Source organism: Nelusetta ayraudi, unplaced genomic scaffold, assembly GCF_046127955.1.
Source record: "Nelusetta ayraudi isolate G7.1 ecotype Tasmania unplaced genomic scaffold, CSIRO-AGI_Nayr_v1 ptg000090l, whole genome shotgun sequence".
Taxonomy (NCBI): domain Eukaryota; kingdom Metazoa; phylum Chordata; class Actinopteri; order Tetraodontiformes; family Monacanthidae; genus Nelusetta; species Nelusetta ayraudi.
In genome coordinates, this window is record NW_027466140.1 from 3,022,435 (window position 1) to 3,047,660 (window position 25,226).

At 46.0% G+C, this 25,226-nt stretch overlaps 3 protein-coding genes across 8 annotated transcripts in view; 1 reads left to right on the forward strand and 2 right to left on the reverse strand.

Moving 5' to 3' along the window:
- The window catches only part of LOC142901852 (ras-related protein Rap-2c), a 114,910-nt gene that overhangs the window by 12,907 nt on the left and 76,777 nt on the right, over positions 1–25,226 (forward strand). The gene's annotated exons all lie outside the window — the stretch shown is intronic.
- On the reverse strand, positions 943–9,546 carry kcnk4a (potassium channel, subfamily K, member 4a). Of its 5 annotated transcripts, none has more exons than XM_076046620.1 (9): positions 9,302–9,546; positions 8,277–8,379; positions 6,950–7,030; positions 5,905–6,186; positions 4,491–4,608; positions 3,944–4,113; positions 3,201–3,387; positions 2,833–2,966; positions 943–2,725 (listed from the first exon to the last, which is right to left on the reverse strand). In XM_076046620.1, exons 4-9 carry the CDS (start codon positions 6,091–6,093, stop codon positions 1,649–1,651), a joined length of 1,875 nt encoding a protein of 624 aa, XP_075902735.1. In that variant the 5' UTR covers positions 6,094–6,186; positions 6,950–7,030; positions 8,277–8,379; positions 9,302–9,546; the 3' UTR covers positions 943–1,648. The 5 variants fall into 5 exon arrangements, with proteins under 5 accessions (XP_075902735.1, XP_075902738.1, XP_075902734.1 ...); XM_076046623.1 differs by having other exon boundaries at positions 5,952–6,216; XM_076046619.1 differs by having other exon boundaries at positions 5,905–6,216.
- On the reverse strand, positions 11,415–24,971 carry LOC142902001 (uncharacterized). Of its 2 annotated transcripts, none has more exons than XM_076046761.1 (18): positions 24,559–24,971; positions 23,127–23,302; positions 22,745–22,941; positions 22,448–22,551; positions 22,067–22,131; positions 21,435–21,702; positions 20,722–20,903; positions 20,107–20,232; positions 19,824–19,952; positions 18,837–18,959; positions 18,366–18,501; positions 15,506–16,872; positions 14,577–15,230; positions 14,065–14,363; positions 13,863–13,947; positions 13,158–13,725; positions 12,870–12,992; positions 11,415–12,386 (listed from the first exon to the last, which is right to left on the reverse strand). In XM_076046761.1, the coding sequence occupies exons 2-17, from the start codon at positions 23,286–23,288 to the stop codon at positions 12,883–12,885; spliced, it is 4,575 nt and encodes a 1,524-aa protein (XP_075902876.1). In that variant the 5' UTR covers positions 23,289–23,302; positions 24,559–24,971; the 3' UTR covers positions 11,415–12,386; positions 12,870–12,882. The 2 variants fall into 2 exon arrangements, with proteins under 2 accessions (XP_075902876.1, XP_075902875.1); XM_076046760.1 differs by having other exon boundaries at positions 20,722–20,915.

Genomic DNA, 25,226 nt, shown 5'->3' on the forward strand with positions numbered 1-25,226 from the left:
GACTGTAACACTGCGAGACATTATTTGGCAGCTGAAAGATATCAGAGGACAAGCAGAACAGCAACAGACTAGTTGCATAGTTTTCTTTATTTTTTTTTCAAAATGCTATCCTGAGCAAAACATTCCTTTTAGGTCTCGTACAGCAAGTGATTCCCTGTAAAAAAAGTGGCCAACAAATAAGTCCATGACTATATATGAATCCAGTGAGCGTGAGTCAGGTCTCGGCCAACAAAAAGAAAAATGCCTAATCATGTGGATTCTGCCGCCCTTTAATACGCTATCGGAGCAAATGGATCCGAGGCAATGAAACAAAAAACAAACAACAACAACAATGAAACCAGTGTGTTGGTGCTGCATCATTCACTAGTTGACTTTGCTGGAAAGGGTTTTTCTGGCACGTGATTTTGTGTAAACATCATTTGCTCGCTGTGATTGATGAGCTTGAAACTTAAAATAATTTTTTTGAGGGTCTTTCAAAGGGTGTGTGTGTGTGTATATGTGTTGTTTTTTCTGCCGCCCCAGCCGCTGTCGGTGCTACTGACTGAAGGTCGTTACCCAACTCGGGGGGGGGGGGGGGGGGGCATTTTTTTCCCGGCAGCCGAGAGATGGTGACGTTTGCCACCACAGGCCGGTCGAGAGGTGACAGTGAAGAATAATCCACTCAAAGCCCAAGCATTTGAAAAATAAACTTTGCCAGTAAACACGTCCCGAGCTGAATCTGATGTGTTTATTCTGGCTCCGTCTGCAGACCCGCACGTCCCCTCCTCCTTCAGAGGCCCTCAGCAGGCTGTCGGCTGCACACTCACCCCGACTCGGCCGCTCGACTGCACCCCAGATGCAGCGCTCGCGTGAACGAGTAACGGAGAGCATCAAATACACTGCCACTTGACATACACAGGGAAAGACAGGTTTAAATGAAAGAAAGATAAATCCGTCCCTCCATCCAAATACCTCAGCTTTTTATTCAATTACTTTTAACATTCCCTTGTCCTCTCTGAAACAGGCCACATCCATCATAAAATCTCCAGCAAATTCAAAAGCCCAAAAAATTAACTGTAAAAAAGTTCTGATTTATCGGAGAATCGTTTATATTCACAGTCCAAAGGACAGAAGGTCAAGATGAGTAATGGAGGATTGAAGATGTGATTCACAGTCACTGAAACCATCGTCCAAAGAGCCACTACACCTCCTCTCATTTGTTTATTTACTTGTTGAGCAAAATTGTGAAAGTGAGCTTGAAACAGGAGGAGGTACGATCCTGGAGAAATGACACAACTACCACTGAGGAACTTGCGCACAGTCGGCCAAAGTTATTGTGAAACCGTGTTGGGGAAACTCGAGTTTACAGGTGACGAGGAGGGCAGCGAGGAAAAAAACAACAACAACAAATTAATCTTTGATTGTGCCTCACAGGAGAAGTGTGTGTCTTCGGGCAGCTGGCGCGAAAGGATTTCAAAGGCGCGATCTGCTGCTGCAAAACTCGTTAATGGTAGCGAACAAATGAGACCCCGGTTTAATCAGGGAGCAAAGGTCGCTGCAGTCAGTAAAAAAAAAAAAAAACATCATCAAACTTTGACATTCACAACGGCGAGCTCTCTGGTAAACCGGTAGAGGCAGTTCTAAGTTTGCCGGCAGCCCACAGCTGCCACTACGTCTGCGGCAGGAAGGGCTCGCCCCTTTGGTCGTCTGACTCGGAGGAGTCGGGAGGAGGCGTCGGGGGATTCGACGGTGGCCGCATGTTGTTGCTTTCGGCCGTCCTCAACCTGTCCGACACGTGCCTCCTCATGCTCCTCCTGGGCTTCCGTGGCTTTCTCCTCCTCTCCTCGCTGGCCGCCGGCTGGACGCGGTCGCTCATGGTGTCCGAGGACTCGTCGATGTACGCCAGGTTCTCCCCGAAGAAATCCAGCAGCTGGCAGTTGGCCGAGGAGGCCATGTGGAGGGGGAAGGAGGGGAGAACGACGGGATGGCAGGAGGGGGAGGAGGAGGAGATGAAAGATGGGAGCGAGGGGTGATGGAGCAGGTCGGGCGCCGGCTCCTTTTTGAGGCTCGTGCTCGATCCTGATTTGTATTTCACGTACGGAACCGAATGGCTTTTCTCCTGGGCCGAGCTCGCACCCTTGGCTCTTCCCTGCTCCACGCTGCTGACGGTCAGCCGGGGCTGCATCTTGTGCAGCGCCCACAAGGACGAGAAGATGGACGAGGTGTCCGAGCCGGATTCGTAAGGAGACTCGAACCCGGAGAGCGAGCCGTCCTGCACCGCGCTCCCTGAATCTAGTTCCAAGGTGGAGCGGGCCACGGGCACGGAGAAGGAGCGGGCCAGCAGGTGAGGGAGCATCCTGCAGTCCATCTGGAGGCCTGCGGGGGCAGCGTCCAGCTTCAACCCCGCTACCGCTCTGGGGATGGTTCCCACTCCGGCGCCGTTCCCCTGTGCCACCTTGACCGGGCCCAACCTCTCCAGGGAAGAGTGGGTCTCCAGTTGGCTCATGGAGTTGGAGAGGCCGGGCCAGCGGTTGGGCAGGTGCCCGTTGGTCGACCCTCCCCGAGCCCAGTGGCCCAGGGTGACCTGGGCGCCTCGGCGCATGCGGCGGCGCTCGCTGCGTTTCCAACGCCGGCGCTGCAGGAGGAAGGGGTCGTTGAACTCCAGGGGGTTCGGGATGCGGAAGTCCTTCGACATGTTCTGGATGTTCTGGGTCCAGTCGGTGGCGTGAGCTCTCAACTCCTCCATCTGCTCAGTGTCAGAGAGAAGGAGAGACGGTGAAGTAGCAAAGACAAAATGGACTCCTCCTCCTCCTCCTCCTCCTCCTCCTCCTCCTCTTTTCACTGATGTCTCACCTCAGCGCGGGTCTTCTTGGACAGCACCCTCAGCCAGTTGGCGATCATGGTGAGGATAGAGGCGAAGTAGGCCAGACCGAACACGATCCACGTCAAGACCAGGAGCTTGAAATACTTGCTATTGTGACCTCCACCTGAGCACAAAGAAAAGTGGAAAAGGAGGCTTTTCATTTTCTGCATTCCGCTGAGTCATCACAGTAGCTGTGTTTCTATTACAGTTTTTCGCAAAATAAAAGCGTTGAGAGGCAAAACGTCTTCAAGATCACAAGAACAAGTCCAGTTGCCCTAAGTTAACCCTTCTAACTTCAGATGACCTGGATAACTGAGAACCTTCACAGACATACTGTATGTGCTTTGTGTGCCAGTACCTGGTACATAGTCCCCGAAGCCAACGGTGGTGAGAGTAATCACCACAAAATACAGTGACTCCAAAAACGACCACTCTTCCATTTTCTGGAAGAAGAGCGCAGGCAGGGCGAGGAAGACCAGGCAACCCAGCAGGATGGACAGAACCGCCGAAATCACTCGCACGGTGGTCGGCTTCACCTTGCGCTTCTGAGAGGAGAAAACAGACATTTCCCCATGAATATGTGAGTGAATCTCAGCCTGATTTGGGACTTTTTATTTTTTGGCCCCTACAAAAAACCCACAGTGTATAGTGTGACTTTTTCCCCTTTTCAGACATGTTGAGATTTTGCATTCTATGACTCTTTTTCATGCTTAACTATCATCGAACAGTCATCCCAGTGAGTTTTGCACTAATCTGGGACTATTCATTTTTTGGCCCCTGCGGAAGAAGAAAAAACCAACAGTGTATATATAGTATGACTTTTTTCACAATTCTTTGAACATTTTGAAATTTTATATTACTATTTTTCACACCAAGCTACCATAGAACTGTCTTCCCTACATGTTTCCCTACAGTCAGACCTTTTTCCCTGATTTTCATACATGTTGAGATTTTGTTTTCTATCTGTCTTCTTGTTCTGAACAACAACAAAAAAGCCTCACATACAGATGGGACTTTTCTGCTATCACAAAAATCTGAAGTCTAAAGCATATATTACAAGCGTACTTCCAGTAACAGGGTTGGTTCTGGGCTAGGACGGACCATTCTCACCAAGAAGAAGTTCTCAATCTTGGACACAGCTCTTCTCAGAATGGTGCCCATCTGGTCACCCACTCCAGCCAGCAGAATACCAAACATCGGGATCCCCACCAGGGCGTAACACACGCAGAACAACTGGCCATACTTTGTCCGGGGTGACATGTTGCCAAAACCTGCGAACATGCCCACATTTATTTTTCTGAAAGGCTGTTGAAACTGAGGGTTTTGATGAACCTCCACTAGTCTACAAGCAAATTCTGTCACCAGTTCAGATGTGATTTTTTGCATTAGGGGAAATTATTCCAAATGCATTAAACATAAAGGAAAGGCGTAAAACAGTGCTGTATTGTAGCCAGTGTGTTGGCTTGAGTCTTGCTTGTGTTGCAAAGAAAAGATGAACTATTTTTTTTTAATCACATCTCCCTTCCAAGTGATTCCATAGAAACTTTGTTCTCTTCATTTATCAGTTATTTCATCTTTGAAAAAAAGCCGCCTTAACGTCAAAGAAATGTTCAGTCATAGCGCAGCCTGAGGAGGGGTGTTCCCCTACCGATGGTCGTGATGATGGTACCACAGAAGAAGGCAGCGGAGGACATGTCCCAGTGGCTGGTGACGTTCTCAGACAGGCTGGTGACATCCAGGCCCGCTTCCACCGCAGACTTCACTTCCTGTGGAGAAAGGTTTCTATTTAACCACCACAACACAAGTCAGTAGGATGACTTGTTAAAATATGACTCATGTTAAAATACATTTCATCCAAAAAAAATCACATCAAAAGTTCAAGTTTTGTTTTAAAATAATATGTATTTTTGTAATTGATAAAAAAACATTTTTAAGTGTTAATTCAAACATTCAAGTTTCAAAATGCAAAAATAAACTAGCAATAAAGCAACTATTAACTTGCCATCAACAATAGTAGGGTTAAAAGTATGATATTAACCCCAAAATGCAGTAGCATAAAAACAAAATACAAGAAGGTGAGTAAGAATCTAGTAAATATGTTTATAGATATTTTCCTTGAACGGATATCAAAGCTTGCATGTGGTGAAAACGCTGTTTAATTAAAGGCCTTTCGACCGGCTGCCTCTCCTCTAGTTAGTGACTCACTCTGTATTCATGCAACGTTCAACAAGGGCAAACAGACAAAATACAAGAGAACAGAGCGGCAATGTCTGCCCTCGTCATTGTGATAGATTTGGCCTGTATGTAGACTGGAGCAGTGTGGCATCAGTGAGGAATGGCATCACTGAATAAAAATTGATGAAAAAAATTGTAAGTAAAAGTACTCTGAACGAGTCTATGGCTGAAAACAATAGTCATGAGTTCATTTTAAACCATCAATCTTCATTGTTCATCCCAGACTCCAGTAGCACAGCATCACGCCAGTGTACGTATCAATAATAATAAATATGTTGTTTAAATCTCTCTCATAGACCTCAGCACATCCAGCCCCCTCTTTACAATTTCCTTCTACAACTGATACTTTGTTAGAATTACGCAGGGCCTTGAAGCGGAACAAACTGCTGACTGGATTTGTTGTTACTAACCTTCGGAAGGTACAAGTGCCCTTTATGACATCACAAAGGACAGGTTTCCAGAACTGTGTTGTTATATCACACATTTTCTGAAAAGTCAATAAAGCAGAATAAGTGAACAACAGGCTTTTCTCATTTCTGAGGAGTTCATTCACAGAGTGGAGATGCACGATATTGTTAGGAAATTTTAATTTTAATTTGCATAACATGGGACCCTTACCAAAGGGATGGGAGGTGGTGCGAGGAAAGCTAAAGGTCAATTTTATGTTTTATGATTGTTTTTCTTTGTTTTGGTTTCCATACAAAAATACCAACATATTGTGCATAAACATCTACCAAAAAAAAAAGACTATCAAGACCATAACGCGGGGGGGGGGAAAGAAACATAAACTGTGAGTTCAGTGGGAGGATGTTTGTTGTGTCTGATACCTTCACTAGTTTGAGAAAGTCCAGCTCAGTGACACAGGTCTCATTACCCAGGAAGGTGTGCTTGACATCCAGCAGCTTTTCGTACGCCTTGTTCTCGTTGGGCGACTCCAGGGCGCTGAAAACAAGCGCCCCCATCACCAGGTAAAGTATGACCCCGGTCAGTAGGGCCAGGAGGGTTGGGCACCGCATTTTCCTCCCCGCTGACCGCCCTGCTCCTCCAGGGTCGGGGGTCCGAGCTTGGGGGCCAGGGTCTGGTCAGACCTTCAGTCAGGATGTGGCTCGCTATAAACAGGAAGTTCCTTCAGAGAGGCGCTGCGAGCGCCAGCGTGGAAACGTGTGAAATGAGAAGCCTGAGAGACACTGAACACTCTTTATCATTAATGAGACGGAGAAAGGAGGAAACACCTGGTTGAAACAGTCTCAGTTCAGAGAGGAAAAAATATGAGAGGAAAAAAACAAAACATTTCGTTCATTGTTTTGCCCACCGCTGAAATCTTTGTTGGGAAAACGTGACCATCCTTATCCTTATATATACAGTTGCAGCCTTTTCATAGTTAGGCAGTCATCTTGTCTGTACAGTAACTTAAAAAGCTCTTTACATGTCTGCTGTGCGAGAACAGCTAAAATAGACCTCCTGTTGTCGGAGTCAGCGTAACCCGCAAGGAAATCAAAGAAATTCAGCAAATACAAATGTTTTAGCATTTGCTTCCCTGCTCGCATGCAGACTTATACTTTATAACTGGAAATCAAATTTGGCCCCTTCAATTCTGCATTGGTTAAGGGATGTACTATCTTTCCTACCATTAGAGAAACTGAGATATGTAAAGCCTGCAAAAACTTCACCTTGACCTGGAGTCCATTTATAGAATTTGTAGAAAATCTTCGCTTTCAGTGAAGCGTTATATTTGATTTTGTATTTATTCTTTTAGGCCCTGTGATGAACTGGCGACTTGTCCAGGGTGTCACTCTGCCTTTGAACTCTCAGATTATTTTGATGATGGAATAGAAATACTCTTTGTAAGTGGAATACTGATAGAGACCGTACCTTGAGTCAGGAGCTCATCCCATGTTAAGGCTACGCAGACCAGGTGACTGAAAAATATTCCTTGTTGCAATTTCTTTTTCACTGGAGAGACAAGGTGGAGAAAAAAGCAAAACCAGTTATATACAAGCAAGAACCGGTACCAGCAGCTATCCCCCCACCCCCATTTTAATAAACGACGATGTTTCACCCTTTTTTCGACTTGCATTAAATCAGACTTTACAAAATAACGACTTTATCAGCAGAGGTCCGAGGGAGGGACTCATCCCGAGACTCTAAATATACATACAAAAATTGATGGAAAAATATTTATGATTGTCTTCAGCGCGTCCCTTTGAACCGTGTTTACTTTGGAGGCTCGCTCGCTCACACACACACACACACACACACACACACACACACACACACACACACACACACACACACACACACACACACACACACACACACACACACACACACACACACACACAGAGGACTTGTTGCTCTGGGTCAGCGGGCCCTGGTGGCTCAAAGCTGACTATGACAACGCTGTGAGATTTCCCAGAGTCTGTGAGCATTCTGCACTAATGGACCGCTGCCTTGGGTTTGTGTGGACAGTCCTGCTCTCTGCTCCGAGCTTTAACACTGCGAGGTATTATTAGTTATCGCAAAACAAACCCCACGCCGTCGTATTTTGATATTTTACTTAGATAGGGTGGGGGGGGTTGGGGGAAAGAGGGAGGGAAGGAGGAAGGGAGGCGTTGGGGGGTCAGGCTCTGCGGAGAGCAGCTCTGCAGCGGATGGGCGGTGATCCAATCTCAAGCTAAACAGTGGGGCAGGTGGGGAAATTAATCATGAGGAGAAGCTGTTTGAAAAGGAGCAGGGGGCTCCGAGAGGAGGAGGAACACACAAGTTATTTTCTGGTTTACATTCAAGCAGGTGTGGGAGTGAAACTGGTTACGTTTTGTCTTCTGTTGGACTTCTTATCGAGACTCAAGCGTAACAACTCTGTCACACCAAATGTTGTTTTTAATGGGCTTTTCTTCTCAACAGTGTGCTATTGTTACACATGGACAAAATACTGAATGTCTCAACCATTAAAAACACTTTTGTAAGTTCATGCTGTGGACTTTGTTAATCGCATTAGTTCCCTATTGTTCATGAGGGTCATCAGGGACCTACAGGTGCTAAAAAAAAAAGGCCTAAAATCTATGAAGAAGTTGAAGAAATTATGCTTTACTTGCTGATCCCGCAAATTGCTTTTTAGATCTACTCCACAAACTTGATAGAGCATAAAAAAACAAAATTCCAACATTACCAAAAGAGGTGTGTTTTTTTTTTTACTTACAACGGTCCAATAGAAAGATCTCAGGCTCATGTGGTCGTCTTCTTCATAGTCATGTGCCTCTAAATCAACGATGACTGCCGCCTGCGCTGGCACCCCCTGAAATCTAATCACAAAACCATTACGTGTTACTAACAAATCTGTCTTACTGCAGGAGGGCAAACAGTGTTAATTTCCCAGCCTTTGGGAAAGAAATCATACATTTGAAAAACACATTTCGTTCTTTTAGCCGCTGTAAAACGAGAATTTTAACCCATTCGATTATTACACAAATGGCATGAATAAATACATTACGCAACTACGGATGACTGTGGTGTTTTCGATTCTCCGTCAAACATGTGAGTCGAGTCCAAGACTAATCAACCGCCTCAGTATGTTTCTGCTTTATCTCAGTTTTGCACTCTCTAATATCAGACGTACAGGTTCTTTCTTTTCTTGGGGTCTTTAATCACAATAATTATAATAATAAAACCAAAGTCTCTGTACAATGATGGGTTTCAGAAACTGTGATCACATAATACCTGCTGACAAAAAGAAGTTTGTCGGCCTGTTTGTCAGCCAAAGAGACAAAAGTCAAGTCTGTCAGCCCGCTAATAAAGCTCCTTTAGATGTAATTATCCTCAGACATAGTTTTCATCTCTTTTTACGTTAATCGACTCTGACGTCAGAGGGGGATCACATGTCACAAGTCTTGTTCTCTGGTTTTTACGCTCTGGGGGCAGAATTATCCTCAGAGATGAGAGGAGCGTTCAGAGCGACAGAGACAGCGAGGAGTCCGCAGAGAAGCTGGAAAGAACAAACACACGCAAAAATGTCACATCATGCTGCTTTAAGAAACATGATCAACTTTGGCATTTTTCAGTTGTCGTTACTAGTTCAGAGAACAGTGCGGGATTCTGGAGAGCCGGCCTGGAAAAGTGAGGGATAAACAGCGAGCAACACGTTGCATGCAACAACAAAAAAGAAAACATCTTGATGAAAGATGATTCCTCACAGGGTTTGAGAGCCACATGAGGAAGAAGTCTTACCTTCGGTCTGGAGAAACGCTGCTATCCAACTTGGTCTGTCGCTGCGTGTCGTCTCGGTGCTCTGCCTCAGAGTGGATGTGGGCAAGTGTTGTGGATGTGCATGTGTTTTCTCCATGGAAGGTGTTCCCCCTGTTCTCGTGCCTCTACATCACTCTGACAGAGGAGCAGATTGTGAGCGCATGAAGAGGAGGAGGAGGAGAAGGAGGAGGAGGAAGAGGAGGAAGAGCATTGCCGCGATGCAAGTGTGATGAAGTCCCGTCACTGTAGAGGAAGTGCGGAGGCCCTGGAGTTTCCTTAGCCGCTTTGCGTGTGTGCAGGAGGAGATACAGGGAGGAGGAGGGTGGAGTGGGGGGGGGGGGGGTCTCCGCTCTCTAAATCCTCGTCCACGTCTTTTGGGGAAGTAAAAGGAGACATTTGTTTCTTAAAAGTCAGAGTAATGGCCCCTTTGATTTTTTTTTTTTTTCTTTTAAAAACTTGACTTGAGGAGGGAGAGCATCATGAGGGGAGGGACCGGGTGGCCTGATATTTCCTTTGATCCGAGGTTGCTACTTGAAAACGTTCGGAACCTCCTGAACGACTTGCTCAGGACGAAGAGAGCCAAAGGAAGAGGACTTGGAAATAGCGGAAATACTTACATGATGAAGCCAAGATATTCCACTTAAACACTTTGAGGCTTTCTTCAATTAGACTTAATTGTCAAGCAGAAAAAAAAAAAAAAATCCCCTACAGTCTCAGTGAGAGTAAAACCCAAAGACGGATTGTGATCATGTTTGGCCAATTTAAAAGAAGGACACCGGAGGAAGTGAGAGCCTGTGAAAGCCTTTTTTATTCAAGCCAGTAACACAACGTGTACACATTTACACTACAATGTCTGGAACAAGATAACAAATAAATAAGTCACAATCTGAAGATCCTACATCAGTGCCAAAAGACTACAGATCCCAGAGATATTAAGGCAGCTGAAAAGGGCAAGAACTGTGTGTGCAATGTGTGTGTGGGCGCAAAGGCATTAAATCAGGGCAGTAACAGGGCAGTAACAGTCCACACTGTTCTTACTAGTAAACCCTGAGCCACAATAAGAATAATGGGTCCTTCTCAAACTAAAAATGCAAGGAAAAAAATACATAAAACCCAATACTTTAATTCACTAAAATCAGATTGAATTTTTAAAAACTGTGAAAAAAAAAAAAAAAAAAAAACTAAGAAAGCTCAGTAACATTTCTTAACACATATTCTCCCTTTTCAAGCCTTAGAACACTGGAGGGCAGCGCCGGCTGGAGCACTTACCGCTGCGCTGAGGCACTCAGTCACGTGCTGGCAGCCAGGCCTCCAGAGAAACTGGAGAAATCCAAATAAGTGGCAGAAGGAGCGTGCCCTCAGGCACTGGCGCAGGCCACCACGTCACCCACCACCGAGTAGGACCGGGTCAGCCCGGATACCACAGGACCGAGTGTGGAACCTCCGGGAGGAAGGTTATGCAGCTGACCTCAGGGCGAGATCCTAACGCCACTGACACAGCGGCAGAACTCTCAACAATTTTCAGAGTTGACGTTGTTGTCAAGGGGGCTTTGCAGTGTCTGAAATGTCCTCCGCTTTGATGTTGACCGATCCCATTCTAATCAGCTCAGCTCCCTAGTGGTCCTGATGTTCTGGCTGCTCGCCGAGAACAAACTTCACCGCAAAAGCTGTAAGAACTTTAGTTGTTTGCGTGCCAGAGAGGGAGGGGGGGGGGTGATTCATGGGGGAAAAAATTATTCAATTTATTCCAAAGGTTCATCTTTGGTAAATGTAGGAGTTCACAATGATTAATAATGAGAGTGGGGAACACTGTGTTTAGGAACTGATGCTTTGAGGAAGGGAAGGGGGGGAAATTTAAAACCTCCTCCAGTCCCTGAACAAAGCTCGACTGGTCCACAAAGTAGCTCATTGCAAATATAAAGCAGTACATAAGACTTCATATAGGCATCAGTGGTATCATTCAATCATTTGGATCAAGTGTGTAAACTTCCCGCGCTGTAAACTTGGTGAGCTAAAGTCGAGGAGAAACGCTTTGGGAATTTCGACTGGCTGGCGTTCAAACTAACGTAACACGTGGCGTGAGACGAGACGCTCACAATCACAACACAAACTGTGCATCAGCCGCTAACGTCTCCGCACAGGCTGCCGTCTGCAAACAAAGCGGCTCCCGGTGTTTACAAAACTGCATCGCACGTGCGAGGAAACAAAGTTAGACCAAGAAATAAAATAACCTCCTATCAAGTGTAACCGGCAACACCACCGTTTCTCAAACTGTTCATAAAATAAAACTTACAAAGCTCCTTTTTGGTCGAATTCATCTCGAAGCCGCCGCCCATTAAGGGCTCATTAATGTAAGACGGAGGCAAAGCAGCGGGAGGACAGACGAGCTCAGCGTGCATCACCATACATGGAGCGGAAAGCAGCGCAGGTTACACCGAGTCGTAGGCATGCACGCCCCTCGCTCACTCTCTCTCCCACACACACACACTGACACACACACACACACGCACGTGTGTACGGTTAAACAGTGATATAAAAATGCAGCTATGCGTGTTCGCATCCGCAGCAGATGAAACTTGAACTAATTCAAGTGTTCAGAGAAAAAAAAATGCCACCTGGAAAATTAAAAAATTATTATAATAATAATAATGAAAAAAAATTCACATTCCACCTCCAGGCCTCTGTTGGCTTCTTCACCTTCTTTGAAAACAAGTCAACCCAACCTAGAGAAGAACTTGATTATAAAAGTAGCAGCAAGGCACTCATTCAGATTGGGGGAAAACCTGATAGCCAATTAGTTATTAAATAATATTAATAAAAACCAAAGAAAATGACTTTTGGAAAAGTCTGTTAACAGAAATGCAGAAAAGTCATTCTTCACATCACTGCCCGTGTAACTAAACCTGCTGCTTGATGCACTAAGAAAAACAAACAAACTCTACACACAGCAATTAGAGAAGGAACCAGTGAGTATCTGGGTGCTGGTGCTGGTGGTGGAGGGGCGTCTTCTCCCAATGTAGGCTGTGTTTTCAGAATTCCATAGTGACAGCCATCATCTCCCACTCAACTGCAAACAAGCAAAATCAGAACGTCAGACGGTTTCAACATTTGAACCGAAATCTGAACCTCTGAAGTTAAGAAACATCGCCGACATGAGATTCGCTTTCAGACGGAGGTTTCAGTGCCGCTTATCGTTTAGTTATGTTAGAGCAGTGCTTCTCAACTGGTGGACCCACACTTTTTTCACTTATCATGAAGTCACAACCCAAATTTATTTCACAGCACTCAAATGTATTCCACAAAAATAAAAATGCGAGCCCACTTTCTATCATCTCCAGTCAATAAATTATTGAAAGTATTGAACTGTGTCCTGCAAAATGAATAACCAACATTTTCTCCATAGATATATATAAAGTATTTTAACATAACATAACAAAATTTTTTATAAATAGGAAATTGGCCACGAAGCCACGGCCTGATCAAAAAAGCTCCGCGACTCACTTTTGGGTCGGGAACCGCCAGTTGAGAAACAACATTCCGTGGAAGTTACCTGCAGATGGACTTCAGTCCGTCTCCTGGTCCAGGTCCTTGTGGCTGACGGAGACGACGGTGCCCAGCAGACCTCTGCGTACGATGTAGGGACACGACGGGCCGCTGGGGATGTCGGCGAAGCCTGCAGGACCCAGAGAGAAAGTTCTGTTCAGCCTGCTGGCTTGTGTAACTCACATATACTAAATAACTGGCAGGCGACTGGAACACAAGAATTGCACACATCTAATTTACACCTGGGTCCTTCATCTCTTTTCTCCGCCGTCAACTTTTTTCTAATGAAACTCACCTTTCATGACGACCTCCGGCAGCCCGTAGGGTTCGTACTCGGTGTCGTCGAAGGCGGCCGACAGCTGCGTCCTGTTGCGGCGGATCCGCTCAGCCAGGCGCGCCGGGTCAGCGGGGATGGGGAAGGAGCCGGCCAGCAGCATCCTGGCGTCGGCCTCCGTCCCCGCAGGCGGGGGCAGGACGGGAGACAGAGGAGGAGACTCTACCAACTCCTCCTCCACTCCTCCGTCTTCTTCCTCTTCCGTCTGCGTGGCCGCGCTGACCAGCTGGACGGCCGCCGCCGCCGCTGCGCTCGGAGGACACGGACCGTCCTCGGTTTGACTGCCCACGCTGCTCATCACCGGCCTCATGTCTCCAGTTGCCTGCTCGCTGGATGCGGTGATTTGGTTGGACGCCTCAGATGCATGTTTGACCTCAGGATTTCCCGCTGGAGACTCGGCTGCTTTGGTGTTCTTTGGATCAAATGGAGGTGGAACAAAATCTGTGTCTGTTTCTGCTTCTGCTTCTTCTTCTTGCTCCTCACAGCCGTCTGACAGGCAATTAATGTCCCAGTTTTCTTTTTCAAGATCCTGAGTCAAGAAAATAAAACAACCGTCAGATAACAGGACTGCAACACAGGCACCAATTCTTGACACAAAATCAGGACTTTTCATGGCAAAAAAGTAAAAAAGCTTGGAAAGAATTAAGATTTAAATAACAAAATCACCTTGTCAAACTTTGCAACATCCCAAGTGTGTCCCTGGAGTGTTGTGTTCTTCTTAGAAGGTTGAGCAATGTTGCTCTGCTGCAGTCTGGAAGCAAGAAAAGAAAATGGAAGACCAGTGCAGACGTCCAGTTCTTGGTACGTTTACAATTTCAAATTTGCATCAAGAGTGCCACTATTGCTGCTCCCTGAGTGAATGCATTACCTGGAGAAGACGATGTGTCCTTGCAGTTTGTTGGAAGAGCACGAGAGGAGCAACTCATCTTCCCTGACGACTGTCAAACTCCCACAGACTCTCTGGACAGCTGCTGGAGGCGGCTGGGCGGTGGAGGTCGGACCACCTGGGCTCGGTGTTGTTTCATGGTCTTGGCTGAGGATAGAGGTCTCATCCTGCAGGTCAAATATAGGAGCCGTTTGGGAGGCCAGTCGCCACACTGCCAGTTCCTCGGCCTGCTGCTGGCTCTCTGCAGACAAGGCCTTAAGCTTCTTCTTTAGCTCCACCACCTGGACAAATGAGGAAGGACATGGCAGATTGAACTGAGCGTACAACGCATTTTCAAAACCACGCCTTTGTACATGAACCTTCACAATAATATTTTACTTCTCTGACTGAATGTACTGTGTTTTTTATCGTTTTGTTTTTTGTTGTTTTTACTTCTAAAGACCAAAATGTTTGACAAATGATTTAATAAGTGCAAGTGTGAACATGATGAGTACCTGCTGCTGTAGCTGGATGAGCTGAGGTTGACACCCTGCCTCCACCCTTTCTTCTGTGCTCCTTTCCTCCCTTTCTGACTCTTCTTTACAGCTCGTCACAACACCGGAGACGTCCGCTGGCTCGCCCCACTGATCCAAGATGGGAGGAGCAGGACCGGTACTTGGGTTCTGCTTCGCCTGGTCTTGGTTTTCTTGGTTCCCGTCATCAACAGGTGTGAGTGAGGCGCTGGTTTTTGAAGCATTGAAGTCTAACAACTTCTTTTGGAGCAGCGGATTCTCCTGGCGCAGAGAAAGCAGTTCTGCAGTCACGTCTGCTTCCACTTCACCTTTTATGCCTGAAAGCTGATTGTCAGATGATGCTGCTTCGCTGTCACTAAGTAGTTCTTGTGCATTAGTGTGAGGCGAGCTGGGAGGAATCTCCTGTAGACCTATGTTTGACTCTGTGTCAGATTCTTTCAGCGTCCTCTCTTCTCTCCTTTGGTCGTCTCCAGCTTTGCGGGCCCTGAATGCATCAAGCTCCTGCTTGGAGCGCTGCAGTTCCTCTTCCTGGCTGCGGAGGGCACTCTCCTTCTCCCGCAGCTCAGCCAAAAGGCCGGAGATGTGGCGAGACTGCTTGTCGAAGGCCGAGGTCAGCTGCTTGGTCTGGAGTGTCACCTGAGAAGGCAGATTAAAAAAGGGAAGATTGTCAAAAACAACTGAGTCGACACAACCATCACAGATGCGCAGCACGCAGAGCATTTCCAGTGAGAACCTAAGACAAGAGGCGGACAAGGAAAGTTTGACTAAAAATGGTTTATGTGACATATGTAGCTTTAATTAGGATTCAGTTTTAAAAACAAAATGAAACTAGTTTCTTGGGTTATTGTTCATTTGCTTTAGTCACCGACTTTCACGACTTGTAGTCACTCCTGTAATGAGACAGCATTTACCTGGCTCTGGAGGGCCTCAAACTTTAGTTGGTACTGTTTAGCGCGTTCCGCCTCCCTGGTATTCTCCTTCAGGAGGCGAGCCACCGCCGCTGGGGAGTCTCTCCTCTCTGGCTGGACATCAGAAGGTTCCTGTGTGTGTTCTGACGTGAGGGACCCCGACACGTCTAGATCGATCAGCGTGACATCTCCCTGGATGAGATGCGCTGCGGCGTGAGACACCAGCGTGTTGCGCTGGTTGGCGGCCTGGCAGAAGAGGAGGTGCTGCTCCGGTGACGGCAGCAGGCTGCCCTCGCCGGGAGTCCAGCTGGCGTCCAGCTCATCGTCGCAGAGGGTCAGATACATCAGCGGGCTGTTGGTCGCCGACAGCTTGGCGTCTTGCGGCGAGACGTCGCGCGTGCTGCTCCTCAGCTCCTCGCACTCGGCTTGGAGCGCCGCCAGTTTCGTTGTCAGCTCTTTTGCGACGTCGCCGTCGGCGTCCGCTTGTCGACGCCTCTCGTTCGCTTCTCTCTCCCTCTCGTCCCGTTCCAGAGCCAACTGGCCTTTCACCTCTGCCAGCTGCTTCTTGAGCTGGATGTTGAGCTCCATCATTTCACTCTCACGGTCCTCGAGGGCTTTGTTTCTCTCCTCCTCCTGAGCCGTACCATCTTTCTTCTGTCTGGGCTCTTTTTCTCTCAGACCCTCCGCCTGCAACGCAGCCGCCGTCTTCCGCAGCTTCTCCACCTCGGCCTTCTCTCTCTCCAACTTCTCCCTCCATTCCTTGTCCTGCTCGTCCTTCTCCACGGACTGGTTGGCGTGTTTGCGGCTGAGCTGCTTGAGTCGGGTGCGGGCCTCTGCCTCGGCGCGGCGTTGGACTTCCAAGTCGTCGAGTCGCTTCTGCAGCTCCTCCCGGGCATCTTTCAGCTCGGAACGCAGCGCAGCGTTCTCCAGTTTGAGTTTCTCTGCAGCCGGCTCGGAACACTGCGACCTGCTGCAGCTGAGGACTTCAGCAGTGGACTGAGAGGAACTAAAGTCTCCACGATCAAATGTAGACGTTTCATCTTTTCCACAGATTTCACCGTCTTTAGCCACATTTTTAGTCCTGTTCACCTCCGCATCACTTTTTGTGTCTCCAACCCTCTGCGGACATTCAGAGTGCGAGGAGACATAGTCAGTGATTTGTTCCGAGTCGATGCCCTCTCCTGGCTCTCTGTCAAAAGATGAAGAAATCTTGACTTGATTCTTCTCCACGATTTCTGCGTTGTTTTGCTTGGCGGCCGAGGCAGCAGACGACTTGCTGTGGCGTGAGGAAGAAGGTTGAGGTGAGAAGCTTTGTCCAACAGGGCAGAACTGGACAGGCTGCACAGGGGGCGCTGCTGCAGCTTTTTGTTCTGGTGGAAAGAGAGAAAAAAAAAACACATCAGAATACGAACATTACTAAAAATAACTGCATAAAGAGAAATGATACACAGAGGAATTTGTCATATCCTCATTTTATAAAATAAAAACTACAACACTGACCAGAAGGGGGCAGCAGAATGAGTGTTCAGAGATAGTATTGTGCCCTTTACCATAATGGACAGGAAACTCAAAAGCACAAATATATCAACAGGAAGCACCATCTTCAACAATTACTGTGTCAAGTCTGTGGGAACTTGCCCTGCTGCTCTGCTTTCATCACAACTCTCGGTGAAGAAAAAAATCTCTCTTCTTAAACCAGTGGTTCTCAAACTTTCTCTGTCACGCCCCACCTTGTAGGAAGAAAGATTTTCATGCCCCCCCTCGCCAAAAGTCAAAGTGGTGACAAAATATTTCTTTTCAAATTCACTGAAACAACATAAATGTGCAAATAATGTTTTACCTTTGGCACACCACTTTTTGTGATATCAAAACCAACACTTTTTTTTTTTTATCATGAACATTCATTTCACTTTTCTCTTCATTTATGAAATAATTTATTTTGTACAAATAAACAACTTTAGCAAATCACTCTTTGTGAAATCAAATCCTGAACATTACTTTTTAAACAAGAATACTCTCACTACTCTCAATACTTTCACTTTTCTGCTGTGCAAATAACTTTTTTTGGCAAACCACTTTGGTAACATCCACCATCCTGGCTTCCCTGTGAAACAACACAGCTTTATGTTGTGCTCCCATCTCCTCACAAAGTGCAGAGAATAGCCGCGCTTTCAGGGGTCTTGTTTTGATGAAATTGACCACATCAACAACATCATTCGACAACATCACATTTTCTACCTGCCACACGGGATGACGTTGAGCGTTGCGTGCGTTTAAGCCATAATATCGCGTCAGTCGCGGCGTAGATCACGCACTGATGCAAAGGTGTTTGCTTACGTTCTATCAGCGCTTGAAAACTGTTCATTGTCCTCTGGCTTTTTCGCTCGCGGCTCGCGCATAAAATATAAAATAGACCAGACGCCGAAACGATCGCTGATCGTGAGCCGGCCGCAGAGGTGCATTCCGCTTCAAGTCAGGCGTGAACTACAAGCCGCGCAACGATTCTACAGCCAAAAGTGGCCAACAACAAAGAACAGTGGCCACCACCGGACTCCTGAATTATTCTTTTCGTCCCTGTCAAATATTTGTCCATCCTGTGTACGGTGCAGCGTTTATCTTAGCTACAACCTACTGAACACTTTTTGTTAATTGTTCCGACGTGAAAATATTAGTTCCCCCGGGCGCCCCGTCTCCCTCCCGCCCGGTGTTTCGCGCGCCCCCCCCCCCAGACTTGACTCTGCGCGCCACCCACTTTCCCACTTTGAGAAACACTGTCTTAAACCTTGATCAAGAAATTGCATTAGCAAATAATAAATAAACAGGAATTATTCTGATTACATAACTACCAATGAGTGACCCTCACCTTGTAGTTCTTTGACGATACGGAGTGCGTCGCTGAGCTCGCCTGCCAGCCTCTTCCTCTCCTCCTCCAAGGTCCGCTCTTTCTTTCTGCTCTGCTCTAGGATGACAGCTGTGGCATCGGCCTTGTGCAGCGCTTCCTAATGCAAGAAAAGATTCCATATTTAGGAACATGTACATTGACAGAGTTAATTTATTAACTTAAACTCAGTTTAATGAATTCTTCCCCAATATACTATTTTCAAACTTGCAGCTACAGTGTTTGTATTTTTGCAACAAGATTTCATTTTTTTTTTTTAAATCTATAACTGATGACAATCAAAGGTCTTTAAAAAATTAATGGAGGTGACTGAATATTTGCTGCAGAGCTTCTAAATAGTTAATGCACACAGTCCCTGACCGGCCACACCCTACATCAACACAGCATGTGTGTGTGTGTGTGGGCGAGGGGCTGGTGGGGGTGACAGAGGGTTACCGTCAGTTGGGCTTGTGTCTGTGTTTCTTTCTTCTGACTCTCTTTCAGCTGCCCCTCTGTCCACTTCAGCTTCTCTTTGTGCGTGTCCAACTCTTTATCCAAAGCCTGCTTCTGTAGAGACAACTGAGAAACAGAAATATTATGACTTAATACCTGGGAGGGAAGAGTTATGTAGAGTGGATACGGAAGGGGAAATAAAAAAGTGAAAGGGAAGAGCATCAAGGAAGGACACTCGCTGAAAGTTGGAATGTTGGGGGTGGTTGAATTTATGCAAGTGTTTGTTCTTCATGCAATGTTGCAATGACATGCGTGGTCAGCAGCGGAATGTCTCACATGTTGTGTGCGATGCAATTCAGCACAACTGTGTGTTTACACCCTGAACCTTATCAGATACAAGTTATCACCTGTAAGGCTTTAAACGGCCAGTGTTAGCAGAGTAAATGCTCAACAAGAGCAAAACAACTTATTTTCTTCGATAAGTCTTCCATCTGTTTTTCCCTGCAGACATGCCTCCTCAATATCCCTCCAATGAGGAAAACACTGCACAAGGTTTTATTTTTCATTCTTCCACGAGCAAAGCATTCCAGAGTCCTGCGATCGTTACCTTCACTGCTCAACCTTTCCGCTGGGGGAAACCGAGGGGAGTGGGAGAAGGCGTAGAGAGGAGCAGGTGGGAAGTAAAACAGAAACACAAGAGAGCAAGGCAGTGAAACAGACAGTGAGAGGGAACAAGGTCAAGAAGGAAGCGAGTGTGGGAGGCAAAGTGAGAAAGGGGTTTTTACTTTTGGCAAAAATAAAACAGGTCCCTGGAGAAACCAGGAGTGCAAGAGGAGATAGAACCCAGGAAGAATAATAGGAAAGGCTGGAAAAATAAAAATTAGATACACATATTCTCATGCTGAGGCTGGCGTGATTTTAAGTAATTAATGTAAATAACCTTAGAAAAAAGGTTTTTATGTGAAGAATCCTGTGGCCTCACGTGGTTACCTTGTCAATCTGTGCCTGCAGGGCGTTGTGAAGAGTCCTGGCCTGCTGCAGCTCATGGTTCAGCTTATTGATCTCCTGCTGATGTTGTTTCTCCAGACACTGCCTCTCCTTCTGTAGGTCTGTCAGATCCTGAAGGCAAGACACAACACAATGTGAACCAATATCTTTAAAAGTACCATGGAAATAATGTATTTTTATTCAGACGAACATAACACAAATCGATCAATAAATCACAGCCGAACTTCTGTAAATGAATCCATTTCTTGGACGAACTCTTCCCTACCCTCTGATGTTGCTTCTCCAGGTCCTTGGCGCGTTGCTGGTGTTGCAGTCTACAGCTTTCTGCATTTTTTCTCTCACATTTCAGCTCTTCTTGCAGCTGCTTCAGCTTTTGCTCAGCACCCGATGCCTAGAACAACACACACACACACACACACACACAAACTTTTCATTATTCAATGCTGATTAAGACGGTGCGCTTGAAATTCTAACATCCAGAAAGGAGTTAATCCTTTCTGGATGTTAGCTTTGGCTTCTCTTGAAAGGACACGTGACTGAAGTAATCAAAGGGCTGACTGGCAGCCTCACCCAGTCTGCTGTCTCATGCATCACACATTGTTTGCCTAAAGAGCTGGATCAGCTGGATTATTTGACTGTTTAAGCAGAACAAGGAAACATTTTTTTTTTACAGCTCTCCATTTTTTCAGCTGCCAGATAGAAAAAGACTGCAACAACTGATGTAACATGCACAACATGTTTTTAATTTGCAATGGTGTTGAAATGTTTTGACAAACGGGGTGGGACACCCCGCTCACCTCAAAAACACCATAGCTTGGGGAATGCACCACGCTTGCACAGCCAGGGGGAACTAATTCCATGTGAGTATTAGTACATTTACCCGTTCACCCTCCAGGGCCATGCGAGTTTGTGCCCGGCTGAGCTCATCGCGGACTCTCTGAACACTGAGCTCCTTTGCCGCCAGCTCTTTCTTGCTCTGTGCCAGTTCATTTTGAATTGACTTGATTGCTGCAGCCTTAGCACTCAGTTCCTCCTCCAGAGAAGACACACGAGTCTGCAATCCTGATAAAGACACTGGTTGATGAACAAGCTAATACTTCATGATAAATATGACTTGTAGCAAAAACAAACAAACAAAAAAAAACCAAAACAAAACAAAACAGTTGGCCATTTTTTTCTTCTTGTTGGAGAATAATACTGTCAAACACTACAGTCATATTATTTCTGGCCTTACAAACTTACTTTCACAAATAAGTTTTAACTTAGAGTATTTTGACCAGTATTGTTTTGCCTTTACTCATTCAATATGGAGCACCAGTTGAGAAAAAGCTTGGGCTACTTTGGTCCCCAGGCTTGGAACTTGTCTTCTTGTTGACATTAGGCTGATGGTAAATCTCTCCTGTAAGTATTATTTTACTAACTTTTATATTTCTGTCGAATGAACCTCAAATTACTTTGAGATATGAGAATCAGGTGCCTGGCTTATGAAGCTGGGCAAAAGGACTAGTTTTTTAAAACAAAATAAAAAAACAACATCAACAACAACAAAACATGCAAACGTCCCCAAACTGACCATCTGACGTCTACACTCACTGTCAGCGTCTCTCCTGTAGTCGTTCTCTTTCCCACAGACCCCCGGCCCCAGCTGGGCCTGCTGGCGGTTGGTGACATCAGCGCCAGTCGCCTGGGGAGAAGATGGGGATTGTCTCCTGGGTGCAGGCCTGGAGTCATCGCGTCCCCACGGAAACACAGCCGAGGGGGTGGAGGAGGCGTTGGATTGGTCAGATGGGTGGCGCTGAGGGGTGCTTTTGTTTGACTGGGAAAATGGAGATGGGGCTGCATCGTAAAAATGAAGCCGTTGCTGGAAAAACGAGAAAAGACATGAGTGGCATTTTTTTTTTGTTGTTGCAAAATTTATAAATGACAAGGTCTCACTAATAAGCTCTGACAATTTCTGACAGAACCTGCTGTTGTTTTCTTCATGTAAGACCATAAAGTACGTAAGTAAGACAGTGAATGAGGGTGCAATGACACTGGGGACAGTTGTTCTGTACTGTACTTAAGTACAAAGCACCACCCTCCCAAATCCCCCACTGGCCTGCACTCACATTACTCCAAAACATAATTTTCTTTTTTTTTCTTTTTTAAAAAAAAGAAAAAAAAGACACTCTGCATGCTTTAATAACTGCAAAATACAAAATTGTTTTAAACATCATGGTGCTTACCCTGCTGGTGAACCCACGATTCGTCCCCTCATCTCTCTGTCCCGACCTCTCCTCCTTTTTACTTCCTGCAGGGCGAAAGCACAGCATATGGATTGATTTTAGTACCAAAAGTCGATCAGTGATGCTGTACAGAAACAGCAGCAGCACAGAGGACAACTGGCTCAGTGACAGGACAGGGCAAAAATGATCTCAGGCCCCAGAAAGTCGAGGGGTTGGACCGGACTACAGCTGGGGGAGGTTTTTTTTACGCAAATTTCGAAGCCCTTTGGGCTTTTATTTGATTTTCCAAACTATGCTGCATGCTAACGATAAGATAAGAGAAAGAATCCGGCCGCATGAACACACACTGCAAACAGAAGTCATAGATTAACCGGAATGTACCACTGTTGTCCCAGGGCGAGGTTGTATTCCAGCATGGTGTAGAAAATGGGGTGGTATCTGCTGACCTGCTGCTGTTCTGAAGCTTCTCGAGCTCCACCTCCAGCCTGTCAGAGTAGGATATGAACGGTGGGTGGAGGAAAAGAGTTTGGTCAGTACAAAAGTCTGGTAAAGTAAATGATTGCCCCTTCAGTGCCAGGGTCAGTTTAATGCCAAGCAAAAATCCAATACTGAAATTAACAATTTTTCACGAGTGTGAAAGTCACTAAACACACGTTAAGAAACACAGATCCTCCTGACCTTTTCACCTCTTCAGTGAGTTTGTTGCTGACGGTGCGAGCAGCATCTAGCTGGCCCTCGAGACAGCACAGCTGAGCCTGTTTGGTCTGAAGCTCCTGGCTCAAGCGCTCCCTGCTGGTCACTGCTGCCTTGGCCTCATCTCGAACCCCCTGGAGATCCCGCTGCACAGAGTGAAGTTCCCCGCGCACTTCCTCAAACTGGGCAGGGGTGAAATGGAGGAGTAGCAGAGAAAATGTTAATACTTGTTGTGTTTAACAATAAGTCGACAATTTCAGACACGTTACGTGTAGCACATTCAAGCCTTGTTGTTTTTTTGTTTTTTTTTACAGAATATTCTTAAGTACATCACAATACATTTTGAGCCAAACATTTCTATCCATACCTTTACAGTTTGTTTTTCAAGGCCTGCTTGAATATTGTCAATCTGCAGCTGCTTCTGCTTGTTTTCTCTTGAGAGTCGCTCATGGTGAACCTGAAGCTCCTTGACCTTTTGCAGGACACGACCGGAGAGCCCCACGGTCCAGTCTTCCTCTGCCCAGCTCATCTCTCTGACTGGGACTGTCAAGGGTGAATGGCAAAAAATTAAAACAAACACCATGACTTCGTTTTCTGAAACGACCTGGATTTTTGCTGCTTGACAGGTCCTGAGTTAGTTCCTGGAGTCACGAAAGTCACATAGCTTGAGTGAGAGAGCCTAGCAACACTCACAGTGTGAAACAAAGAGAAGGCAGAGGCCTCTTATGTAATATGGCAATAGATTAATGTCTTTTGAGGGTAGGACAGAGGATCTGGTCTGTGCTACATTCATTCAAAGATGTGTCAACCGTCAGTGATTCTCATTCTGTATCTTTGGATTTTGTTATGTTGCTATGGTTTGATCCCTCAGAGGGACACTGGTTGTCACCACTGGGCAGCTGAGACTGCCAGTACTTTCCAATACAGACCGCATGGAATATTCACAGAGAAATTCAAGTTAAAAATAAATCCTTTCCTTTACCAGTTATGTTAGCTAAAAAACAAAACACTGAATAAAGTGCAAGACTGTTTGAAAATAATCTTCCAAGAATACATTAAAAGTACAAAATCCAAATGAACATCGGAATGAAGAAAAACCTGAAAGAAATCAATGGCCTGACAAAACCTGTAGAAGCAACTTATGGCCTAAGTTTACTTTAGCCTCAGGCTCTTGAAGGCAGACTTCTGTTTTTCTACAGGCTAGCTGTCGTCACTGTGAAATATCAACTTTTTTTTTTTAACAACTTCAATGTCAAAAGTAAAAGTTTGTATCAGTTATAGTTTTCATAACAAAGAATTGCGTCTGTCACAAAATATGTGTTGAACACAAAAAACGAACAAACTATGCATTAAACACGCAGCAAACAGTAGTGCCATAAACTGAGTAGAATGTGTTTTCTGACTAAAGAGTCAGAAAAAACGAAATTATCTTGACGGTAATCTACCTGATTCTCCTGAGATGTAGAATTGAAGTAGTCACGTAATAACATGTTGCCTTTTCATTACAGGACATAGACACAAGCAGGGTAAGTTGCCAAGCCTGGCTTTAGTCTCGACCTGTGTTTACCACGCCAACTCTGATATTATGGGATGGCAACTCATCTAAACAAACCATTATAAATGTTTAGCACCAGGTCGGCGTGGAACCTGGTTTCCACACGAAGGCGGGAGGGACAGAGCCAACTGTCGGGAGGTTACGTTCAATGTCTGGTCACGAGGTTCAAACACATAGAAAAAGACAACTAAAAACCCCAAAACAGAAAGAAACAAAACGGAAGCACAACATTCACAAAGAATACCTTGTAAAAGTGAGTTTCACCCGAGCAGCATCCCGTCCATCGAGGAAGGGGAGAATTTCTCAATCACTCGGTTGTCCTCGGTACATCAGTTTGCCTAACAACAAATCTAGCAGCGACGCTACAAGCTAATCTCCAAATTCACCGCTGCGCCAGCGGCCACAGGGACCCGCGAACACACGCACGCGGGCGGGGTGACACAAACGCGCGGCTCTGAACCGAGTTGTGACACCAAACTGCTTCTACCGTGACAACCGTCCCGGGCGGCTCGCAGTCCCGACGGAACACGAGCGAACAAGCGGCGGGAAGCGAGGAGTGAGTGACAGCCTTCCAGTGGGACAATGAGCGCCCGTGTCGTGCCTCTGCCTGACTGTCAAGGCAGGGAGCGAGAGCCGCTGCTGTGGCACGAGGCGGGGCGGGAAAGCTGTGACGTCACGATAGAGCATTTTGGGAACGTGGATGTACTCGGAAGCGCATTGCTGCCACTAGAACAAAAATAACAGGGCTCTGTATCACGTCATAACGTTAAACTATCTCGAAATAACGTGATAGTTTCACTAAATAACGTAATAACTTCACATTATAACGTGAAAAGTATCTCGAAATAACGTGAACATTATCACGAAATAATGTGATAGTTTCACGCGATAATGTGAAATTACCTCGAAATA